A 20322-nucleotide genomic window follows, 5' to 3' on the forward strand; every position below is an offset into this window, starting at 1 on the left:
TAAATGGGATAGAGGGGGTTAAGGAGGGACCCGATCGAGGGTATAAAATATTAAATAGGACAGAGGGGGTTAAGGCGGGACCCGATTGAGGGTATAAAATATTAAATGGGATAGAGGGGGTTAAGGAGGGACTCGATCGAGGGTATAAAATATTAACTGGGATAGAGGGGGTTAAGGAGGGGCCCGATCGAGGATATAAAATATTAACTGGGATAGAGGGGGTTAAGGAGGGGCCCGATCGAGGATATAAAATATTAAATGGGATAGAGGGGGTTAAGGAGGGACCCGATCGAGGGTATAAAATATTAAATGGGATAGAGGGGGTTAAGGAGGGACCCGATCGAGGGTATAAAATATTAACTGGGATAGAGGGGGTTAAGGAGGGGCCCGATCGAGGATATAAAATATTAAATGGGATAGAGGGGGTTAAGGAGGGACTCGATCGAGGGTATAAAATATTAAATGGGATAGAGGGGGTTAAGGAGGGACCCGATCGAGGGTATAAAATATTAAATGGGATAGAGGGGGTTAAGGAGGGACCCGATCGAGGGTATAAAATATTAAATGGGATAGAGGGGGTTAAGGAGGGACCCGATCGAGGGTATAAAATATTAAATGGGATAGAGGGGGTTAAGGAGGGACTCGATCGAGGGTATAAAATATTAAATGGGATAGAGGGGGTTAAGGAGGGACCTGATCGAGGGTATAAAATATTAAATGGGATAGAGGGGGTTAAGGAGGGTTCCCATCGAGCCGTGTTGTCAATGCGAGTTTGTTTAAAATTGTCTGTATCCCCAGTTCCGATCAGTAGGGGTCAGGTTGACTCCTTCAATCCAAACCCTGCTCTGCTGACTCACCGTGAACAGCCGGGACTCTGGGTGAGATAAATCACCAGAACTGGCCCTCATCACTCGAGCCATTGCGATGGTGCCCAGGATTAATAGCAGATGGCCAGCCCAGCCTGTGGGAGGGGTTTGCTACAATCGTGCCTGGGAAAATCACCCAGGGTTTGTGTGGAGATTGGGCTGGGGACGGGATTGTGATGGTCCCACAGCCGAATAGCACATGACGAATGGGTCGCATGGGGTCAGATGCCTGAGGCTGGTTGACGCCCGTGGACCCCACCCTGGGGGTTTGAGGGACAGGTGAGGGGAGGGGAGCGGGAGGGGGAGCAGAGGGAAAGAAAGCAGGAGGGAGGGAGTGGAGGGAGGGGAATGGAGGGAAGGGAGCTCCGCTCCGCTCCCCTCCTCCAGGAACCCACAGCTCCCCCACCCCCACCACTCGGACAGAGCAAGGAGGGCCCAGATTCTCCTCCCCCCAGTCGGTGCTGAGTTTGCTGATCCCGGCCCGGGGAGTCAGGCAGCGGCTCCAATGGGGGTCTCAGTGCCTCTGTGTTCAGGGACAGGGAATATAATGGAGAAAGCCTGCTCCACATCGCCACCCAGTGACTCCTGCTGGGAAATGATTGGCCTCCAACAACCACAGGCATCTGTGTGAGTGTGAGTGAGAGTGTTTTTTTTATTACTCGTTCATGGGATGTGGGCGTCGCTGGTGAGGCCGGCATTTATTGCCCATCCCTAACCGCCCTTGAGAAGGTGGTGGTGAGCCGCCTTCTTGAACCGCTGCAGTCCGTGTGGTGAAGATTCTCCCACAGTGCTGTTAGGAAGGGAGTTCCAGGATTTTGACCCAGCGACGATGAAGGAACGGCCGATATATTTCCAAGTTGGGATGGTGTGTGACTCGGAGGGGAACGTGCAGGTGGTGTTGTTCCCATGTGCCTGCTGCTCTTGTCCTTCTAGGTGGTAGAGGTCGCGGGTTTGGGAGGTGCTGTCGAAGAAGCCTTGGCGAGTTGCTGCAGTGCGTCCTGTGGATGGTACACACTGCAGCCACGGTGCGCCGGTGGTGAAGGGAGTGAATGTTTAGGGTGGTGGATGGGGTGCCAATCAAGCAGGCTGCTTTGTCCTGGATGGTGTCGAGCTTCTTGAGTGTTGTTGGAGCTGCATTCATCCAGGCAAGTGGAGAGTATTCCATCACACTCCTGACTTGTGCCTTGTAGATGGTGGAAAGGCTTTGGGGAGTGAGGAGGTGAGTCACTCGCCGCAGAATACCCAGCCTCTGACCTGCTCTTGTAGCCACAGTATTTATGTGGCTGGTCCAGTTAAGTTTCTGGTCAATGGAGACCCCCAGGATGTTGATGGTGGGGGATTCGGCGATGGTAATGCCGTTGAATGTCAAGGGGAGGTGGTTAGACTCTCTCTTGTTGGAGATGGTCATTGCCTGGCACTTGTCTGGCACGAATGTTACTTGCCACTTATGAGCCCAAGCCTGGATGTTGTCCAGGTCTTGCTGCATGCGGGCACGGACTGCTTCATTATTTGAGGGGTTGTGAATGGAACTGAACACTGTGCAGTCATCAGCGAACATCCCCATTTCTGACCTTATGATGGAGGGAAGGTCATTGAGGAAGCAGCTGAAGATGGTTGGGCCTAGGACACTGCCATGAGGAACTCTTGCAGCAATGTCCTGGGGCTGAGATGATTGGCCTCCAACAACCACTACCATCTTCCTTTGTGCTAGGTATGACTCCAGCCGCTGGAGAGTTTTCCCCCTGATTCCCATTGACTTCAATTTTACTCGGGCTCCTTGGTGCCACACTCGGTCAAATGCTGCCTTGATGTCAAGGGCAGTCACTCTCACCTCACCTCTGGAATTCAGCTCTTTTGTCCATGTTTGGACCAAGGCTGTAATGAGGTCTGGAGCCGAGTGGTCCTGGCGGAACCCAAACTGAGCATCGGTGAGCAGGTTATTGGTGAGTAAGTGCCGCTTGATAGCACTGTCGACGACACCTTCCATCACTTTGCTGATGATTGAGAGTAGACTGATGGCGCAGTAATTGGCCGGATTGGATTTGTCCTGCTTTTTGTGTTCAGGACATACATGGGCAATTTTCCACATTGTTGGGTAGATGCCAGTGTTGTAGCTGTACTGGAACAGTTTGGTGTCTGTGTGAGTCCGTGTGTGTGTGTGTGAGTCCGTGTGTGTGTGTGTGAGTCCGTGTATGTGTGTGAGTCTGTGTGTATGTGTGTGTGTGAATGTATGAGCCTGTGAGTCCGTGTGTGAGTCCATGTGTATGTGTGTGTGAGTCCGTGTGTGTGAGTCCGTGTGTGTGCGTGTGTGAGTCCATGTGTATGAGTCCATGTGTGTGTGTGTGTGTCCGTGTGTGTGTGTGAGTCCGTGTGTATGTGTGAATGTATGAGCCTGTGAGTCCGTGTGTGTGTCTGTGTGAGTCCATGTGTATGTGTGTGAGTCTGTGTGTGTGTGTGAGTCCGGGTGTGTGTGTGTGAGTCCATGTGTGTGTGTGTGTCCATGCGTATGTGTGTGTCCGTGTGTATGTGAGTCCGTGTGTGTGTGTCCGTCTGTGTGTATGAGAGTCCACGGGAGTGTGTGTCTCCGTGTGTATGTGAGTCCGTGTGTATGTGAGAGTCCATGTATATGAGTCAGTGTGTATGTGAGTCCGTATGTGTGTGTCCATGTGTATGAATCAGTGTTTGTGTGTGTGAGTCCGTGTGCATGTGAGTCCATGTGTGTGTGTGTGTCCATGTGTGAGTCAGTGTGTACATGTGTATACGTGTGAGTCCGTGTGTATATGTGTGTGTCTGTATGTATATATGTGTGTGTGTGAGTCTGTGTGTCCGTGTGTATGAGTCTGTGTGTATATGTGTGTGAGTCCATGTGTATATGTGTGTGTCCGTGTCCGTGTGTATATGTGTGAGTCCGTGTGTATGTGTGTGAGTCCGTGTGTATATGTGTGTGTGAGTCTGTGTGTATGAGTCCGTGTGTATATATGTGTCTGTGTGTATATGTGTGTGAGTCCGTGTGTATATGTGAGTCCATGTGTGTGAGTCCGTGTGTGTATGTGTGTGAGTCCGTGTATGTGTGTGAGTCCGTGTGTATGTGTGAGTGTGTGTGTGTATGAGAGTCCGTGTGCATGTGTGTGTCCGTGTTTGAGTCCTTGTGTATGTGTGACTCCGTGTGTGTGTGTGTGTGTGAGTCCGTGTATATGTGTGTGTGTGTGAGTCCGTGTGACTCCACGTGTATATGTGTGTGTGACTCTATGTGTGTGTCCGTGTGTGTGAGTCCGTGTATATGTGTGAGTCCATGTGTGTTTGAGTCCGTGTGTATGTGACTCCGTGTGTATGTGTGAGTCTGTGGGTATATGTGTGTGTCCGTGTATATGTGTGTGTGTGTCCGTGTGTATATGAGTCCGTATGTATGTGTGTGTGTGACTCCGTGTGTATGTGTGAGTCTGTGTGTATGTGTGTGAGTAGGTTGGAGGAGGATGGGATTGGCTGTGATGCCTCCCAGGGTTGAAGATCATTCTGTAGGAGTCAGCCCGTGTCGGGGGGAGGAGGAGTGCGGGACATTGCTGCTGTGAATGGGGCCCAGGGAAACATTACATCCCTTCCCCAGGGAAACAGCCCTCGATCAGGAGGCACAGTCACCTGATACCCGACACAGGGCCCCTTTCTCTGCTCTGCTCATAAACCGCCCTGTGTCTGAGGGAATAATCAGCTCACAACCCCATAAAATCACTGCTCGGGGAGGCCCGGCCAGTTCTTTGGATGGGACAGTGTAGAGGGAGCTTTACTCTGTATCTAACCCTGTACCTGCCCTGGGAGTGTTTGATGGGACAGTGTAGAGGGAGCTTTACTCTGTATCTAACCCTGTACCTGCCCTGGGAGTGTTTGACGGGACAGTGTAGAGGGAGCTTTACTCTGTATCTAACCCTGTACCTGCCCTGGGAGTGTTTGATGGGACAGTGTAGAGGGAGCTTTACTCTGTATCTCACCCGTGCTGTACCTGCCCTGGGAGTGTTTGATGGGACAGTGTAGAGGGAGCTTTACTCTGTATCTAACCCGTGCTGTACCTGCCCTGGGAGTGTTTGACGGGACAGTGTAGAGGGAGCTTTACTCTGTATCTAACCCTGTACCTGCCCTGGGAGTGTTTGATGGGACAGTGTAGAGGGAGCTTTACTCTGTATCTCACCCGTGCTGTACCTGCCCTGGGAGTGTTTGATGGGACAGTGTAGAGGGAGCTTTACTCTGTATCTAACCCGTGCTGTACCTGCCCTGGGAGTGTTTGACGGGACAGTGTAGAGGGAGAGCAAATGAATAATAAAACTCACAAAGTTTAATTGACAACCTGGGAATACAAGTTTTACACTGATAAACAAGCAGACACTGCTTTCTGAGAGAATTTTAACACTTAAATCCGTCTCGATCGCCCCGGTCAGCGAATTCTTGCTGATTTTTAGCACCTTTAAGTGTTGATAAGTTGGCGCGCACTGTCCCGCCTGAAATGGCCAGTTGCGATTGGACGTGCCCCTCCGCCTCCCTTTGGCAAACCCCGCCAGGCTGCCCTGGAGGCTGTGGGAGGAGGGGAGGGGGCCAAGAGGGGGCCTGGGGGAAGGGGCTCGTGTCCGGGCCTGGGTCGCAGTCTGGAGAGGGCGTGGGGTGGGTGACCCAGACCTTGGGGCGGAGACAGGCCCAGCAAACCCTTCCCTCCCTCCCACCCCCCCCATCTCCTGGAGGGTCCGGTTCTCGACAGGTGGGATCAGGCTGCAAATGGCTGCCGGGGTAGGGGGGGCGCTGAGTGACACACTGCAAATGGCTGCCGGGGTAGGGGGAGGGGGGGCGCTGAGTGACACGCTGCAAATGGCTGCCGGGGGGCCACTGAGTGACACGCTGCAAATGGCTGCCGGGGGGGGGGGCACTGAGTGACACACTGCAAAAGGCTGCCGGGGTAGGGGGAGGGGGGGCGCTGAGTGACACACTGCAAATGGCTGCCGGGGGGGGGGGCACTGAGTGACACACTGCAAATGGCTGCCGGGGGTTCACTGAGTGACACACTGCAAATGGCTGCTGGGGGTTCACTGAGTGACACACTGCAAATGGCTGCCAGGGGGGGGCACTGAGTGACACACTGCAAATGGTTGCCAGAGGGCGCACTGAGTGACACACTGCAAATGGCTGCCGGGGGGTCATTGAGTGACACACTGCAAATGGCTGCCGGGGGGGGCACTGAGTGACACACTGCAAATGGCTGTCAGCGGGGGGCACTGAGTGACACACTGCAAATGGCTGTCAGCGGGGGGCATTGAGTGACACACTGCAAATGGTTGCCAGAGGGCGCACTGAGTGACACACTGCAAATGGCTGCCGGGGGGTCATTGAGTGACACACTGCAAATGGCTGCCGGGGGGGGCACTGAGTGACACACTGCAAATGGTTGCCAGAGGGCGCACTGAGTGACACACTGCAAATGGCTGTCAGCGGGGGGCATTGAGTGACACACTGCAAATGGCTGCCAGCGAGGGGGTCATTGAGTGACACACTGCAAATGGCTGCCGGGGGGCACTGCAAATGGTTGCCAGGTTGGGACTGAATGACACAATGGGCAAAGTGAGGGAGGGTACATTCTGTGATAACAGAGTACGGGAGTCCGGCCAGCAGGACACGCGGAGCCCCCCGGCCCCCCGATTATCTCCCACACATCTCTTCTCCAGCGAGACTCGGGTGAATCGAGAGGGAAGAGGTCCCCGTGTTTGCTGGAATTCACGGACCAAGGCCCCGACCGTCTCTCGCGGCCCCGACCGTCTCTCGCGGCCCCGACCGTCTCTCGCGGCCCCGACCGTCTCTCGCGGCCCCGACCGTCTCTCGCGGCCCCGACCGTCTCTCGCGGCCCCGACCGACTCTCTCCTCTTGGTTTTTTCTTCGTCTATCAATTCTACCAATCATGATTTGTTTAAAGTTTCAAAAAAGAAAGTGGAGACTCGACAAACCAATCGCAGGCCGGGGCGGCCCGTATCCCTCCGCCGTGCCAGCTGCTTTCACCAGGGGAGGGGGGGGGGGGGGTGTAAGGTAGAGAGAGAGAGAGAGAGAGAGGGCATGGGGGGGAAAGGAGGAGAGAGAGAGGGCGAGGGGGGCGTAAGGGAGAGAGAGAGGGCGTGGGGGGGGGGCGTAAGGGGGGAAAGAGAGGCAAGGGAGGTGTAAGGGGGGAGAGGGACGAGGTGGTTGTAAAGGGGGAGAGAGAGGGGCGAGGGGGTGTAAGGGAGAGAGGGGCGAGGGGGTGTAAGGGAGGGAGAGGGGCGAGGGGGGTGTAAGGGGGAAGAGAGGGGGGTGTAAGGGGGAAGAGAGAGGGGTGAGGGGGGTGTAAGGGGGAGAGAGAGGGGCGAGGGGCGAGGGGGGTGTAAGGGGGAGAGAGAGGGGCGAGGGGGGTGTAAGGGGGAGAGAGAGGGGCGAGGGGTGAGGGGGGTGTAAGGGGGAGAGAGAGGGGCGAGGGGGGTGTAAGGGGGAGAGAGAGGGGCGAGGGGGGTGTAAGGGGGAGAGAGAGGGGCGAGGGGGTGTAAGGGGGAGAGAGAGGGGCGAGGGGCGAGGGGGGTGTAAGGGGGAGAGAGAGGGGCGAGGGGGGTGTAAGGGGGAGAGAGAGGGGCGAGGGGGGTGTAAGGGGGAGAGAGAGAGGTGCGAGGGGGGTGTAAGGGGGAGAGAGAGAGGGGCGAGGGGGGTGTAAGGGGGAGAGAGAGAGGTGCGAGGGGGGTGTAAGGGGGAGAGAGAGAGAGGGGCGAGGGGGGTGTAAGGGGGAGAGAGAGAGGGGCGAGGGGGGTGTAAGGGGGAGAGAGAGAGAGGGGCGAGGGGGGTGTAAGGGGGAGAGAGAGAGGGGCGAGGGGGGTGTAAGGGGGAGAGAGAGAGGGGCGAGGGGGGTGTAAGGGGGAGAGAGAGAGGGGCGAGGGGGGTGTAAGGGGGAGAGAGAGAGGGGCGAGGGGGGTGTAAGGGGGACAGAGAGAGGTGCGAGGGGGGTGTAAGGGGGAGAGAGAGAGGTGCGAGGGGGGTGTAAGGGGGAGAGAGAGAGAGGCGAGGGGGGTGTAAGGGGAAGAGAGAGGGGCAAGGGGTGTGTAAGGGGGAGAGAGAGGGGCGAGGGGGGTGTAAGGGGGAGAGAGAGGGGCGAGGGGGGTGTAAGGGGGAGAGAGAGAGGGGCGAGGGGGGTGTAAGGGGGAGAGAGAGAGGTGCGAGGGGGGTGTAAGGGGGAGAGAGAGAGAGGCGAGGGGGTGTAAGGGGAAGAGAGAGGGGCGAGGGGGGTGTAAGGGGGAGAGAGAGGGGCGAGGGGGGTGTAAGGGGGAGAGAGAGAGGGGCGAGGGGGGTGTAAGGGGGAGAGAGAGAGGGGCGAGGGGGGTGTAAGGGGGAGAGAGAGAGGTGCGAGGGGGGTGTAAGGGGAAGAGAGAGAGGTGCGAGGGGGGTGTAAGGGGGAGAGAGAGGGGCGAGGGGGGTGTAAGGGGGAGAGAGAGGGGCGAGGGGGGTGTAAGGGGGAGAGAGAGGGGCGAGGGGGGTGTAAGGGGGAGAGAGAGGGGCGAGGGGGGTGTAAGGGGGGGAGAGAGGGGCGAGGGGGGTGTAAGGGGGAGAGAGAGGGGCGAGGGGGGTGTAAGGGGGAGAGAGAGGGGCGAGGGGGGTGTAAGGGGGGGAGAGAGAGGGGCGAGGGGGGTGTAAGGGGGAGAGAGAGAGGGGCGAGGGGGGTGTAAGGGGGAGAGAGAGAGGGGCGAGGGGGGTGTAAGGGGGAGAGAGAGAGGGGCGAGGGGGGTGTAAGGGGGAGAGAGAGAGGGGCGAGGAGGGTGTAAGGGGGAGAGAGGGGCGAGGGGGGTGTAAGGGGGAGAGAGAGGGGCGAGGGGGGTGTAAGGGGGGGAGAGAGAGGGGCGAGGGGGGTGTAAGGGGGAGAGAGAGGGGCGAGGGGGGTGTAAGGGGGAGAGAGAGAGGGGCGAGGGGGGTGTAAGGGGGAGAGAGAGAGGTGCGAGGGGGGTGTAAGGGGGAGAGAGAGAGGTGCGAGGGGGGTGTAAGGGGGAGAGAGAGAGAGGCGAGGGGGTGTAAGGGGAAGAGAGAGGGGCGAGGGGTGTGTAAGGGGGAGAGAGAGGGGCGAGGGGGGTGTAAGGGGGAGAGAGAGAGGGGCGAGGGGGGTGTAAGGGGGAGAGAGAGAGGGGCGAGGGGGGTGTAAGGGGGAGAGAGAGAGGGGCGAGGGGGGTGTAAGGGGGAGAGAGAGAGGGGCGAGGGGGGTGTAAGGGGGAGAGAGAGAGGGGCGAGGGGGGTGTAAGGGGGAGAGAGAGAGGGGCGAGGGGGGTGTAAGGGAGGGAGAGGGGCGAGGGGGGTGTAAGGGGGAGATAGAGAGGGGCGAGGGGGGTGTAAGGGGGAGAGAGAGAGAGGGGCGAGGGGGGTGTAAGGGAGGGAGAGGGGCGAGGGAGGTGTAAGGGGGAGATAGAGAGGGGCGAGGGGGGTGTAAGGGGGAGAGAGAGAGAGGGGCGAGGGGGGTGTAAGGGGGAGAGAGAGAGAGGGGCGAGGGGGGTGTAAGGGGGAGAGAGAGAGAGGGGCGAGGGGGGTGTAAGGGGGGGAGAGAGAGGGGCGAGGGGGGTGTAAGGGGGGGAGAGGAGCGTGGGGGGAGAGGGACCTGGGAGCTATGGGATATGGGGGGAGTGGGAAAGAGAGGCGAGGGGGTACGTGGGGTGGGACGGTGGGGGGGCTGGAGAAGAGGGATGACGGGGCGGGGTGGGGGGGGGGGGGGGTGAGGAGATCTGATTCCAAAATGGCGCCCCCCCCCGCCGCGGCAGCAGCCGCCGGCCGTCAACGCCAAACGGGTGTTTGAGACGAGAGACTCGATGAGACGGAACGCTCGCTACGGGGGAAAAAAAAAAAAACAGAAAACACAAAGCAGCAGATCCTCGGCCCCGGCGTCCGAGCCCACGGGCGCTCCTCTCCCGTTGGGACGCGGCGGGGACCGCCTCGGGATCAGTCGAAGGCGTCGTCGCAGCAACGGACGAGGGTGTGCCTCCTCCCCCTCCCCCTCCTCCCCCTCCCCCTCCTCCTCCTCACTCCGGCGTGAAGGGAGGCCCCTCACGAGTTCGCACGAGTCTGGCCTCTGGTCGTCCATCGCCGTGCGAGCCGGGGTCCAGTTGATTATTTATATATATATTGGCCCTGCCCTCTCTCTCCCCCCTCCCCGAACGCACCCACCCCCCTTCCCCCCCCCTCCGCAAAATAGATTACAAAAGACAATCGCGGTTTTTCCGAAAGTCGTGTCGCCTGGGAGAGGAGGCCGAACAGGCTCGCCCTTTGACCCCCGCCCGCCCGCCCCGTGACCGACAAGGCGTAAGCTCGGGCCTGTGCGTCCTCCCCCGCCTCCGCCTCCGCCTCACGCCACCGTGCCGTTGAAAGCGCTGCTCTCCTGGGCCGTCTCCTGCTCCTCCGGGGAGTCGCAGACGGGGGACGCCATCTCTTGCAGCTCCTGGTCCTTCTGCACCGTCTCCTGCGGGTAGACCACCAGGCACAGCTTCTGGCCGAAGTAGGTGACGCTGTCTGAGAAGAGGCGAGAGAGAGAGAGAGAGAGGGGGAGGGAGGGAGAGGGGGTGAGACACGTGTTTTGTCACCTCCGGACTCGACTGTCCCGACGCTCTCCTGGCCGGCCTCCCATTCTCCGCCCTCCGTAAGCTCGCACGGAGTCCACAGCACAGAAACAGGCCATTCGGCCCGACTGCTCCGTGCTGGTGTTTGTGCTCCGCACGAGCTTCCTCCCTCCCGACTCCATCTCACCCTCTCAGCATCTCCTTCGATTCCTTTCTCCCTCATGTGTTTATCGAGCTTCCCCTTAAATCAATCTCCACTATTCACCTCGACTGCTCCTTGTGGGAGCGAGTTCCACATTCTCACCGCTCTCTGGGGAAAGAAGTTTCTCCTGAATTCCCTATTGGATTTATTAGTGACTATCTTATATTGATGTCCCTCTAGTTCTGGTCTCCCCCCACAAGGGGAAACATGTTCTCTACGTCTACCCTGTCGAACCCTTTCATGATCTTAAAGACCTCGATCAGGTCACCCCCTCAGTCTTCTCTATTCGAGAGAAAAGAGCCCCAGTCTGTTCAGCCTTTCCTGATAGTTATAACCTCTCAGTTCTGGGATCATCTTTGTGAGTCTTTCTTGCACCTTCTCCAGTGCCTCTATATCCTTTTTATAATACGGAGACCAGAACTGTTCACAATACTCCAAGTGTGGTCTAACCAAGGTTCTATACAAGTTTAACATAACTTCTCTGCTTTTCAATTCTATCCCTCTAGAAATGAACCCCAGTGCTTGGTTTGCTTTTTATGACCTTATTAACCTGCGTCACTACTTTTAGTGATTTGTGTATCTGTACCCCCAGATCCCTCTGCTCCTCTCCCCATTTAGACTCTTATTTTTGAGCTCATCCAAAACTCTGCTGCCCCCCGTATCCTAACTCACACCGAGTCCCGTTCACCCATCACCCCCCTGTGCTCGCTGGACCGACATCGGCTCCCGGTCCGGGAACGCCTCGATTTTAAAATTCTCATCCCTGTGTTCAAATCCCTCGCCCTCGCCTCCCTCCCTATCTCTGGAACCTCCTCCAGCCCTCCAACCCTCCCAGATCTCTGCGCTCCTCCAATTCAGGCCTCTTGCCCATCCCCGATTTTAATCGCTCCACCATTGGCGGCCGTGCCTTCAGCTGCCTGGACCCCGAGCTCTGGAATTCCCTCCCTAAACCTCTCCGCCTCTCTCTCCTCCTTTAAGACGCTCCTTAAAACCTTCCTCTTTGACCAAGCTTTTGGTCACCTGTCCTAATATCTCCTGATGTGTCTCTGGGTCAAATTTTGTCTGATGATCGCTCCTGAGAAGCGCCATGGGGGCGTTTTACTACGTTAAAGGAGCTGTATAAATTCAATTTGTTGTTGAGGGAGGGGGATTGAGAGACACCAGTCAGTCTACAGATATCTCCCTGAGAGAGAGGGACTGAGAGACACCAGTCAGTGTACAGATATCACCCTGAGAGAGAGGGACTGAGAGACACCAGTCAGTGCACAGATATCACCCTGAGAGAGAGGGACTGAGAGACACCAGTCAGTGTACAGATATCACCCTGAGGGAGAGGGACTGAGAGACACCAGTCAGTGTACAGATATCACCCTGAGGGAGAGGGACTGAGAGACACCAGTCAGTGTACAGATATCACCCTGAGGGAGAGGGACTGAGAGACACCAGTCAGTGTACAGATATCACCCTGAGAGAGGGACTGAGAGACACCAGTCAGTGTACAGATATCACCCTGAGAGAGAGGGACTGAGAGACACCAGTCAGTGTACAGATATCACCCTGAGAGAGAGGGACTGAGAGACACCAGTCAGTGTACAGATATCACCCTGAGAGAGAGGGACTGAGAGACACCAGTCAGTGTACAGATATCACCCTGAGAGAGAGGGACTGAGAGACACCAGTCAGTGTACAGATATCACCCTGAGAGAGAGGGACTGAGAGACACCAGTCAGTGTACAGATATCACCCTGAGAGAGAGGGACTGAGAGACACCAGTCAGTGTACAGATATCACCCTGAGGGAGAGGGACTGAGAGACACCAGTCAGTGTACGGATATCACCCTGAGAGAGAGGGACTGAGAGACACCAGTCAGTGTACAGATATCACCCTGAGAGAGAGGGACTGAGAGACACCAGTCAGTGTACAGATATCACCCTGAGAGAGAGGGACTGAGAGACACCAGTCAGTGTACAGATATCACCCTGAGGGAGAGGGACTGAGAGACACCAGTCAGTGTACAGATATCACCCTGAGAGAGAGGGACTGAGAGACACCAGTCAGTGTACGGATATCACCCTGAGAGAGAGGGACTGAGAGACACCAGTCAGTGTACAGATATCACCCTGAGAGAGAGGGACTGAGAGACACCAGTCAGTGTACGGATATATTGTGAAACATTGGTCCTTTCCTTCCAGTGTGTCAGCCGAGCCTCAGTGGGGTCTCACTCTCTCTGAGTCAGAAGGTCGTGGGTTCGAGTCCCCACTCCAGAGACTCGAGCCCCATAATCCAGGGCCGACACTCCCCCGGTGCCTGTACTGAGGGAGCGCCGCACTGTCGGAGGGTCGGTACTGAGGGAGCGCCGCACTGTCGGAGGGTCGGTACTGAGGGAGCGCCGCACTGTCGGAGGGTCAGTACTGAGGGAGCGCCGCACTGTCGGCGGGTCGGTACTGAGGGAGCGCCGCACTGTCGGAGGGTCGGTACTGAGGGAGCGCCGCACTGTCGGAGGGTCGGTACTGAGGGAGCGCCGCACTGTCGGAGGGTCAGTACTGAGGGAGCGCCGCACTGTCGGAGGGTCGGTACTGAGGGAGCGCCGCACTGTCGGAGGGTCGGTACTGAGGGAGCGCCGCACTGTCGGAGGGTCAGTACTGAGGGAGCGCCGCACTGTCGGAGGGTCGGTACTGAGGGAGCGCCGCACTGTCGGAGGGTCGGTACTGAGGGAGCGCCGCACTGTTGGAGGGGCGGTACTGAGGGAGCGCCGCACTGTCGGAGGGTCGGTACCGAGGGAGCGCCGCACTGTCGGAGGGTCAGTACTGAGGGAGCGCCGCACTGTCGGAGGTGCCGTCTTTCGGATGAGACGTTAAACCGAGGGCCCCGTCTGCCCCTCTCAAGTGGACGTAAAAGATCCCACGGCCACTATTTCGAAGACGAGCAGAGTTCTCCACGGAGTCCAGGGGCCGATATTTATCCCTCGACCAACATCACTAAAAAACAGATGACCCGGTCACTTATCACATTGCTGTTGGTGGGATCTTGCTGTGCGCAAATCGGCTGCTGCGTCTCCCTAAATTAACAAGACTTCAGAAAGAGTACTGTGTTGTCTGTGAAGCGGTTCGGGACGTCCTGAGGTGGTGAAAGGCGGCTGTGCGGAGATGGGAGTCCTTCTTTCCTCCAGCTTGGGTTGTCAAGGGCGCCATTTTGTTTTCTTCTATGCCGGGTGGTCAGGGGCGCTAAAGGTCAGAGGGTCAAAAGGTCAGAGGGTAGGGACGAAAGCTAACCGTCAGAGGTCGCACGGGTCACGGCGGCGGGCGGGCGGGCGGGAGAGGGACGGAGTTCGCTCACCCACAAAGTTCTCGAAACACTGGGGCTTGTTCTGCCAGTGGACGCCCAGGAAGTAGACGGGGACGCCGGTCAGCATGATGGCCAGCCCGATGCCGCAGACCACCGGCTCTGACCACAGGCTGAAGATGAGCAGGAAGGCCCAGAACAGGAGGTAGACGACGGGGAATATCAGGTGCACCTGCAGTGCCAGAGGGAAAGAGAAGGATCAGAGTCAGTGGGGGGGGGGAGGGGAAACGGGAAGAAATCGGTTTTAAAAGAAAAAATATGTAACACAACTGCCGAGGGAGTCAAAGTTCGATGCGTTTGGTGAGCCGATATTATCTCCGCTTGGCGTTCCAGGGATTTTAGTGCTGGTGATTAGCAGGGACGCCCGTTGTAAAAACCCAAAAGGTCATTGCGTTGGCGAATAAAAAATCGGTTGGTGTCAGCGACTTTGTGTTCTTGACTTAAGTGTTCTCCATTACACCCTTCGACCTCTGCCGGCGGGGAGGTTCAGGGAGGGGTTTCCAGGGAGCTGAGGGCACGGCCGCCAATGGTGGGGCTCCGACCTTTCACCCTCTGGGGTCAAATCCAGCCCCAAACAGAGGGGGTGAAGGTCTCTCTCTCTCTGTCTGATGGGGGACTGGGTGAGGTCAGGGGGCGTCAAACACTGACCTTTCACCCTCTGGGGGCCTGGGGGCGCAGAGTTCAGCCAGCCCTGAGTCTGTCTGGGACCCTCACTCCGCAAATTTAGGAGCAGGAGGTTGGGGGGGGGGGGGGGCCGTTCGGCCCCTCGGAGCCTGTGACACAGGAACAGGAGGAGGCCGTTCAGCCCCTCGGGCCTGTCCTGTCGTTCAATCAGATCATGGCTGATCTGGACCTCAACCCCCATCAAATCCTTTAACCATCTCAAACGCCTCGATCAGATCACCCCTTAATCTTCGATATTCGAGGGATTACGAGCCTGGCCTCGTAATTTAACCCTTTCAGCCCCGGTCAATCTGCCCCGCACCCCCTCCAAGGGCCAACATCTCCTTCCTGAGGCGCGGTGCCCAGAACTGAACACCGTGCTCCAGATGGGGTCTAACCAGAGCTCTGTCCATAACTTCCACCCCTTTGTATTCCAGCCCTCTTTGAGACAAAGGCCAACAGTTCTTTGAGCCTTATAAATAACGTTTTGTACCTGCCCGCTGGCTTTAAGTGATTTCTGTACCCAGACCCCTAAATCTCTCTGCTGGACCCCCATCGATAGTTAACGTGAGAATGGGCTTCCACCTCTGCTGTCTCCTCAGTCGTGGTTCTGTTGCCGGGGGCGATCGGGAAGGGAGGGGGGGGGGCGGGGAGGGGTCCAGAGTTCATCTCTCTATTAGTCTTGTTATCAGATATTTCTGCCTGACTATTGCAATCAGCTCTAATAACTCAGTCAATCTTCGAACGTCAGCATCTTCCCGACCCGCTGTCTTATCAGCGTTTACAGAGGGCCCCGGACGCCTCTCCCTCAGCAGGCCCTCAGCCTCCTCCTCCCTCCTCCTCCTCCTCTTCCTTTCCCAATTAACCCCTTCAGCTCTGTCTCGCAGGCCTCTCGTGCGAGGAGGAGTTCGCCTTCTCGGACGGTCTCACCCTCGCCCTGAGTCAGGAGGTTCGTGGGTTCGAGTCCCCCCCCTCCGGAGACTCCAGCCCCGTGATCCAGGGGGGCCGACACTCCCCCGGTGCCGGTGCCGAGGGAGCGCCGCGCTGTCGGAGGGGCGGTGCCGAGGGAGCGCCGCGCTGTCGGAGGGGCGGTGCCGAGGGAGCGCCGCGCTGTCGGAGGGGCGGTGCCGAGGGAGCGCCGCGCTGTCGGAGGGGCGGTGCCGAGGGAGCGCCGCGCTGTCGGAGGGGCGGTGCCGAGGGAGCGCCGCGCTGTCGGAGGGGCGGTGCCGAGGGAGCGCCGCGCTGTCGGAGGGGCGGTGCCGAGGGAGCGCCGCGCTGTCGGAGGGTCGGTGCCGAGGGAGCGCCGCACTGTCGGAGGGTCGGTACCGAGGGAGCGCCGCGCTGTCGGAGGGGCGGTGCCGAGGGAGCGCCGCACTGTCGGAGGGGCGGTGCCGAGGGAGCGCCGCGGTGCCGAGGGAGCGCCGCGCTGTCGGAGGGGCGGTACCGAGGGAGCGCCGCACTGTCGGAGGGGCCGTCTTTCGCATGAGACGTTAAACCGAGGGCCCCGTCTGCCCCTCTCAGTTGGGATGTAAAAGATCCCACGGCCACTATTGGAAGAAGAGCAGTGGGGGGAGTTCTCTCTGATATTTATCCCTCAACCAACATCACTAAAAAACAGATGATCTGGTCATTTATCACGTTGCTGTTTGTGGGATCTTGCTGTGCGCAAATTGGCTGCTGCGTTTCCCACATCACAACAGCGACTACACCTCAAACAAAAAGGTCCTCATTGGCCGTAGGGGGCTTTGGGACGTCCTGAGGTGGTGAGAGGCCCTGGAGAAATATGAGTCTTTCTTTTCTACAGCTTCCACAGCCAATGAATCACTTTTTAAACTGCATTGTTTTTATTCATTCTGGGACGTGGGCATCGCTGGCAAGGCCCTTTGCCCGTCTGCTAGTTGCCCCGAGAAGGTGGCGGTGAACAACCTTCTTCTTGAGCTGGTTTTGATACGACCGATTGGCGCCCTCTCGGCCGCTTCAGAGGGCAGGTAAGCATCGACCACGGAGGTGCGGGGCCCAAGACCGGGGTAAGGACGGCAGCTTTCCCTCCCTAAAGTGAACCGGTTGGGTTTTTATTTAATCCGACAGCTTCACACAGAATCATAGAAAGGTTACAGCACGCAAGGAGGCCATTCGGCCCATTGAATCCGTGCCGGCTCTCTGCAACAGCAATCCAGCTAGTCCCACTCCCCCGCCCTATCCCCGTAGCCCTGCAAATTTTTTCCTTTCAAGTACTTATCCAGTTCCCTTTTGAAGGCCATGATTGAATCTGCCTCCACCACCCCCTCGGGCAGTGCATTCCAGATCACAACCACTCGCTGTGTAAAAAAGTTTTTCCTCATGTCACCTTTGGTTCACCTTAAATCTACGTCCTCTGGTTCTTGACCCTTCCGCCAATGGGAACAGTTTCTCTCTATCTACTCTGTCTGGACCCTTCATGATTTTGAAAACCTCGATCAAATCTCCTCTCAACCTTCTCTGCTCTGAGGAGAACAATCCCGACTTCTCCAGTCTATCCACATAACTAAAAGTCCCTCATCCCTGGAATCATTCCAGTAAATCTCCTCTGCACCCTCTCTAAGGCCTTCACATCTTTCCTAAAGTGCGGTGCCCAGAACTGGACACAATACTCCAGTTGTGGCCGAACCAGTGTTTTATATAAAGGTTCATCATAACTTCCATACTTTTGTACTCTGTGCCTCTATTTATAAAGCCCAGGATCCCGTATGCTTTTTTAACCGCTTTCTCAACCTGCCCTGCCACCTTCAATGATTTGTGTACATAAACCCCCCGATCTCTCTGTTCCTGTACCCCTTTTAGAATTGTACCCTCGAGTTTATATTGCCTCTCCTCGTTCTTCCCACCCAAATGTATCACTTTGCACTTCTCTGCGTTAAATTTCATCTGCCACGTGTCCGCCCATTTCACCAGCCTGTCTATATCCTCTTGAAGTCTATCACTATCCTCCTCACTGTTCACTACACTTCCAAGCTTTGTGTCATCTGCAAATTTTGAAATTGTGCCCGAGTCCAGATTATTAAAAAAAAACTGAATTCAAATTCTGGATAGAGCAGTGGTAGGATTGGAACTCATGGCCTCGGGGTTACCGGCCCAGTGACAAAGCCACTACGCTTTTGCAGGCAAAGATGGCGGCCGTTTTGTCCACAGCAAGATCCCGCAAAACAAGGAGCGAGCTCAAGGGGCAGTGAATCTGTTGAGGGGTGATTGTGGGCCCAAGTCTGGGAGAGGAGGAATGGGGGGAGAGAGAGAGGGACGGAGAGAGACAGGGGGCAGGGGCGGGGAGAGAGAAGGACTGAGAGGGACAGGGAGAGGGGGGAGGGGAAGAGAAGGAGAGAGAGAAAGAGGAGAGAGAGAGGAGAGAGAGAGGGACAGGGAGAGGGGGGATTGGGAAAAGGGAGAGGAATAGAGAGAGCGAGAGAGGTGGGGGGGGGAGAGAGAGCACGGTGGGGGAGAGAGCGAGGAGCAAGAGGGTTGTTCGGCGGGAGAGCGTGGGGGGAGAGAGAGAGAGAGAGAGAGCGCGGGGGGGAGGAGAGAGAGAGCGCGGGGGGAGAGAGAGAGCGCGGGGGGGGAGAGAGAGAGAGCGCGGGCGGGGAGAGAGAGCGCGGGGGGGGAGAGAGAGAGCGCAGGGGGGGGAGAGAGAGAGCGCGGGGGGGGAGAGAGAGAGCGCAGGGGGGGGAGAGAGAGAGCGCGGGGGGGGGGAGAGAGCGCGGGGGGGGAGAGAGAGAGAGCGCGGGCGGGGAGAGAGAGCGAGCGCGGGCGGGGAGAGAGAGCGCGGGGGGGGAGAGAGAGAGCGCGGGGGGGGGAGAGAGAGAGAGAGCGCGGGGGGGAGAGAGAGAGCGCGGGGGGGGAGAGAGAGAGCGCAGGGGGGGAGAGAGAGAGCGCGGGGGGGGGAGAGAGAGAGAGAGCGCGGGGGGGAGAGAGAGAGAGAGAGCGCGGGGGGGGAGAGAGAGAGAGAGCGCGGGGGGGGAGGAGAGAGAGAGCGCGGGGGGGGAGAGAGAGAGAGCGCGGGGGGAGAGAGAGAGAGAGCGCGGGGGGGAGAGAGAGAGAGCGCGGGGGGGGAGAGAGAGAGAGAGCGCGGGGGGAGAGAGAGAGAGAGCGCGGGGGGGAGAGAGAGAGAGAGCGCGGGGGGGGAGGACGAGAGAGAGAGCGCGGGGGGGTGGAGAGAGAGAGCGCGGGGGGGGAGAGAGAGAGAGAGCGCGGGGGGGAGAGAGAGAGAGCGCGGGGGGGGAGAGAGAGAGAGCGCGGGGGGGAGGAGAGAGAGAGCGCGGGGGGGAGAGAGAGAGCGCGGGGGGGAGAGAGAGAGAGAGCGCGGGGGGGAGAGAGAGAGAGCGCGGGGGGGAGAGAGAGAGAGAGCGCGGGGGGGAGAGAGAGAGAGCGCGGGGGGGAGAGAGAGAGAGAGCGCGGGGGGGAGAGAGAGAGAGCGCGGGGGGGAGAGAGAGAGAGAGCGCGGGGGGGGAGGAGAGAGAGAGCGCGGGGGGGAGAGAGAGAGAGAGCGCGGGGGGGAGAGAGAGAGAGCGCGGGGGGAGAGAGAGAGAGAGCGCGGGGGGTGAGAGAGAGAGAGCGCGGGGGGAGAGAGAGAGAGCGCGGGGGGGAGAGAGAGAGAGAGCGCGGGGGGGAGAGAGAGAGAGAGCGCGGGGGGGAGAGAGAGAGAGAGCGCGGGGGGGAGAGAGAGAGAGAGCGCGGGGGGGAGAGAGAGCGCGGGGGGGAGAGAGAGAGAGAGCGCGGGGGGGGAGAGAGAGAGAGAGCGCGGGGGAGAGAGAGAGAGAGCGCGGGGGGGAGAGAGAGAGAGCGCGGGGGGGAGAGAGAGAGAGAGAGAGCGCGGGGGGGAGAGAGAGAGAGAGCGCGGGGGGGAGAGAGAGAGAGCGCGGGGGGAGAGAGAGAGAGAGCGCGGGGGGAGAGAGAGAGAGAGCGCGGGGGGGAGAGAGAGAGAGCGCGGGGGGAGAGAGAGAGAGAGCGCGGGGGGGAGAGAGAGAGAGAGCGCGGGGGGAGAGAGAGAGAGAGCGCGGGGGGGGGAGAGAGAGAGAGCGCGGGGGGGGAGAGAGAGAGCGCGGGGGGGGAGAGAGAGAGAGCGCGGGGGGGAGAGAGAGAGAGCGCGGGGGGGAGAGAGGGAGAGCGCGGGGGGGAGAGAGAGAGAGCGCGGGGGGGAGAGAGAGAGAGCGCGGGGGGGAAGAGAGAGAGAGAGCGCGGGGGGGGGAGAGAGAGAGAGCGCGGGGGGGAGAGAGAGAGAGAGCGCGGGGGGAGAGAGAGAGAGAGCGCGGGGGGGGAGAGAGAGAGAGCGCGGGGGGGGAGAGAGAGAGAGCGCGCGGGGGGGAGAGAGAGAGAGAGCGCGGGGGGGAGAGAGAGAGAGCGCGGGGGGGGAGAGAGAGAGCGCGGGGGGGGAGAGAGAGAGAGCGCGGGGGGGGAGAGAGAGAGAGCGCGGGGGGGAGAGAGAGAGAGCGCGGGGGGGAGAGAGAGAGAGAGCGCAGGGGGGGAGAGAGAGAGAGAGCGCGGGGGGGGAGGAGAGAGAGAGCGCGGGGGGGAGAGAGAGAGAGCGCGGGGGGAGAGAGAGAGAGAGCGCGGGGGGGAGAGAGAGAGAGAGCGCGGGGGGGGGAGAGAGAGAGAGCGCGGGGGGGGAGAGAGAGAGAGAGCGCGGGGGGGAGAGAGAGAGAGAGCGCG

General features: G+C 58.9%; 1 protein-coding gene across 1 annotated transcript; it reads right to left on the minus strand.

Annotated features, from left to right (window-relative positions):
- Positions 1-9481: 9481 nt before the first annotated feature.
- Positions 9482-14155, minus strand: LOC137307530 (large neutral amino acids transporter small subunit 2-like; the record flags this gene model as incomplete). Its single annotated transcript, XM_067976857.1, has 2 exons — positions 9482-10391; positions 13978-14155. Coding segments are annotated over 2 exons (342 nt in total), but the record flags the coding sequence as incomplete, so codon positions are not given.
- Positions 14156-20322: the final 6167 nt, after the last annotated feature.

Source organism: Heptranchias perlo, unplaced genomic scaffold, assembly GCF_035084215.1.
Source record: "Heptranchias perlo isolate sHepPer1 unplaced genomic scaffold, sHepPer1.hap1 HAP1_SCAFFOLD_1036, whole genome shotgun sequence".
Classification (NCBI taxonomy): domain Eukaryota; kingdom Metazoa; phylum Chordata; class Chondrichthyes; order Hexanchiformes; family Hexanchidae; genus Heptranchias; species Heptranchias perlo.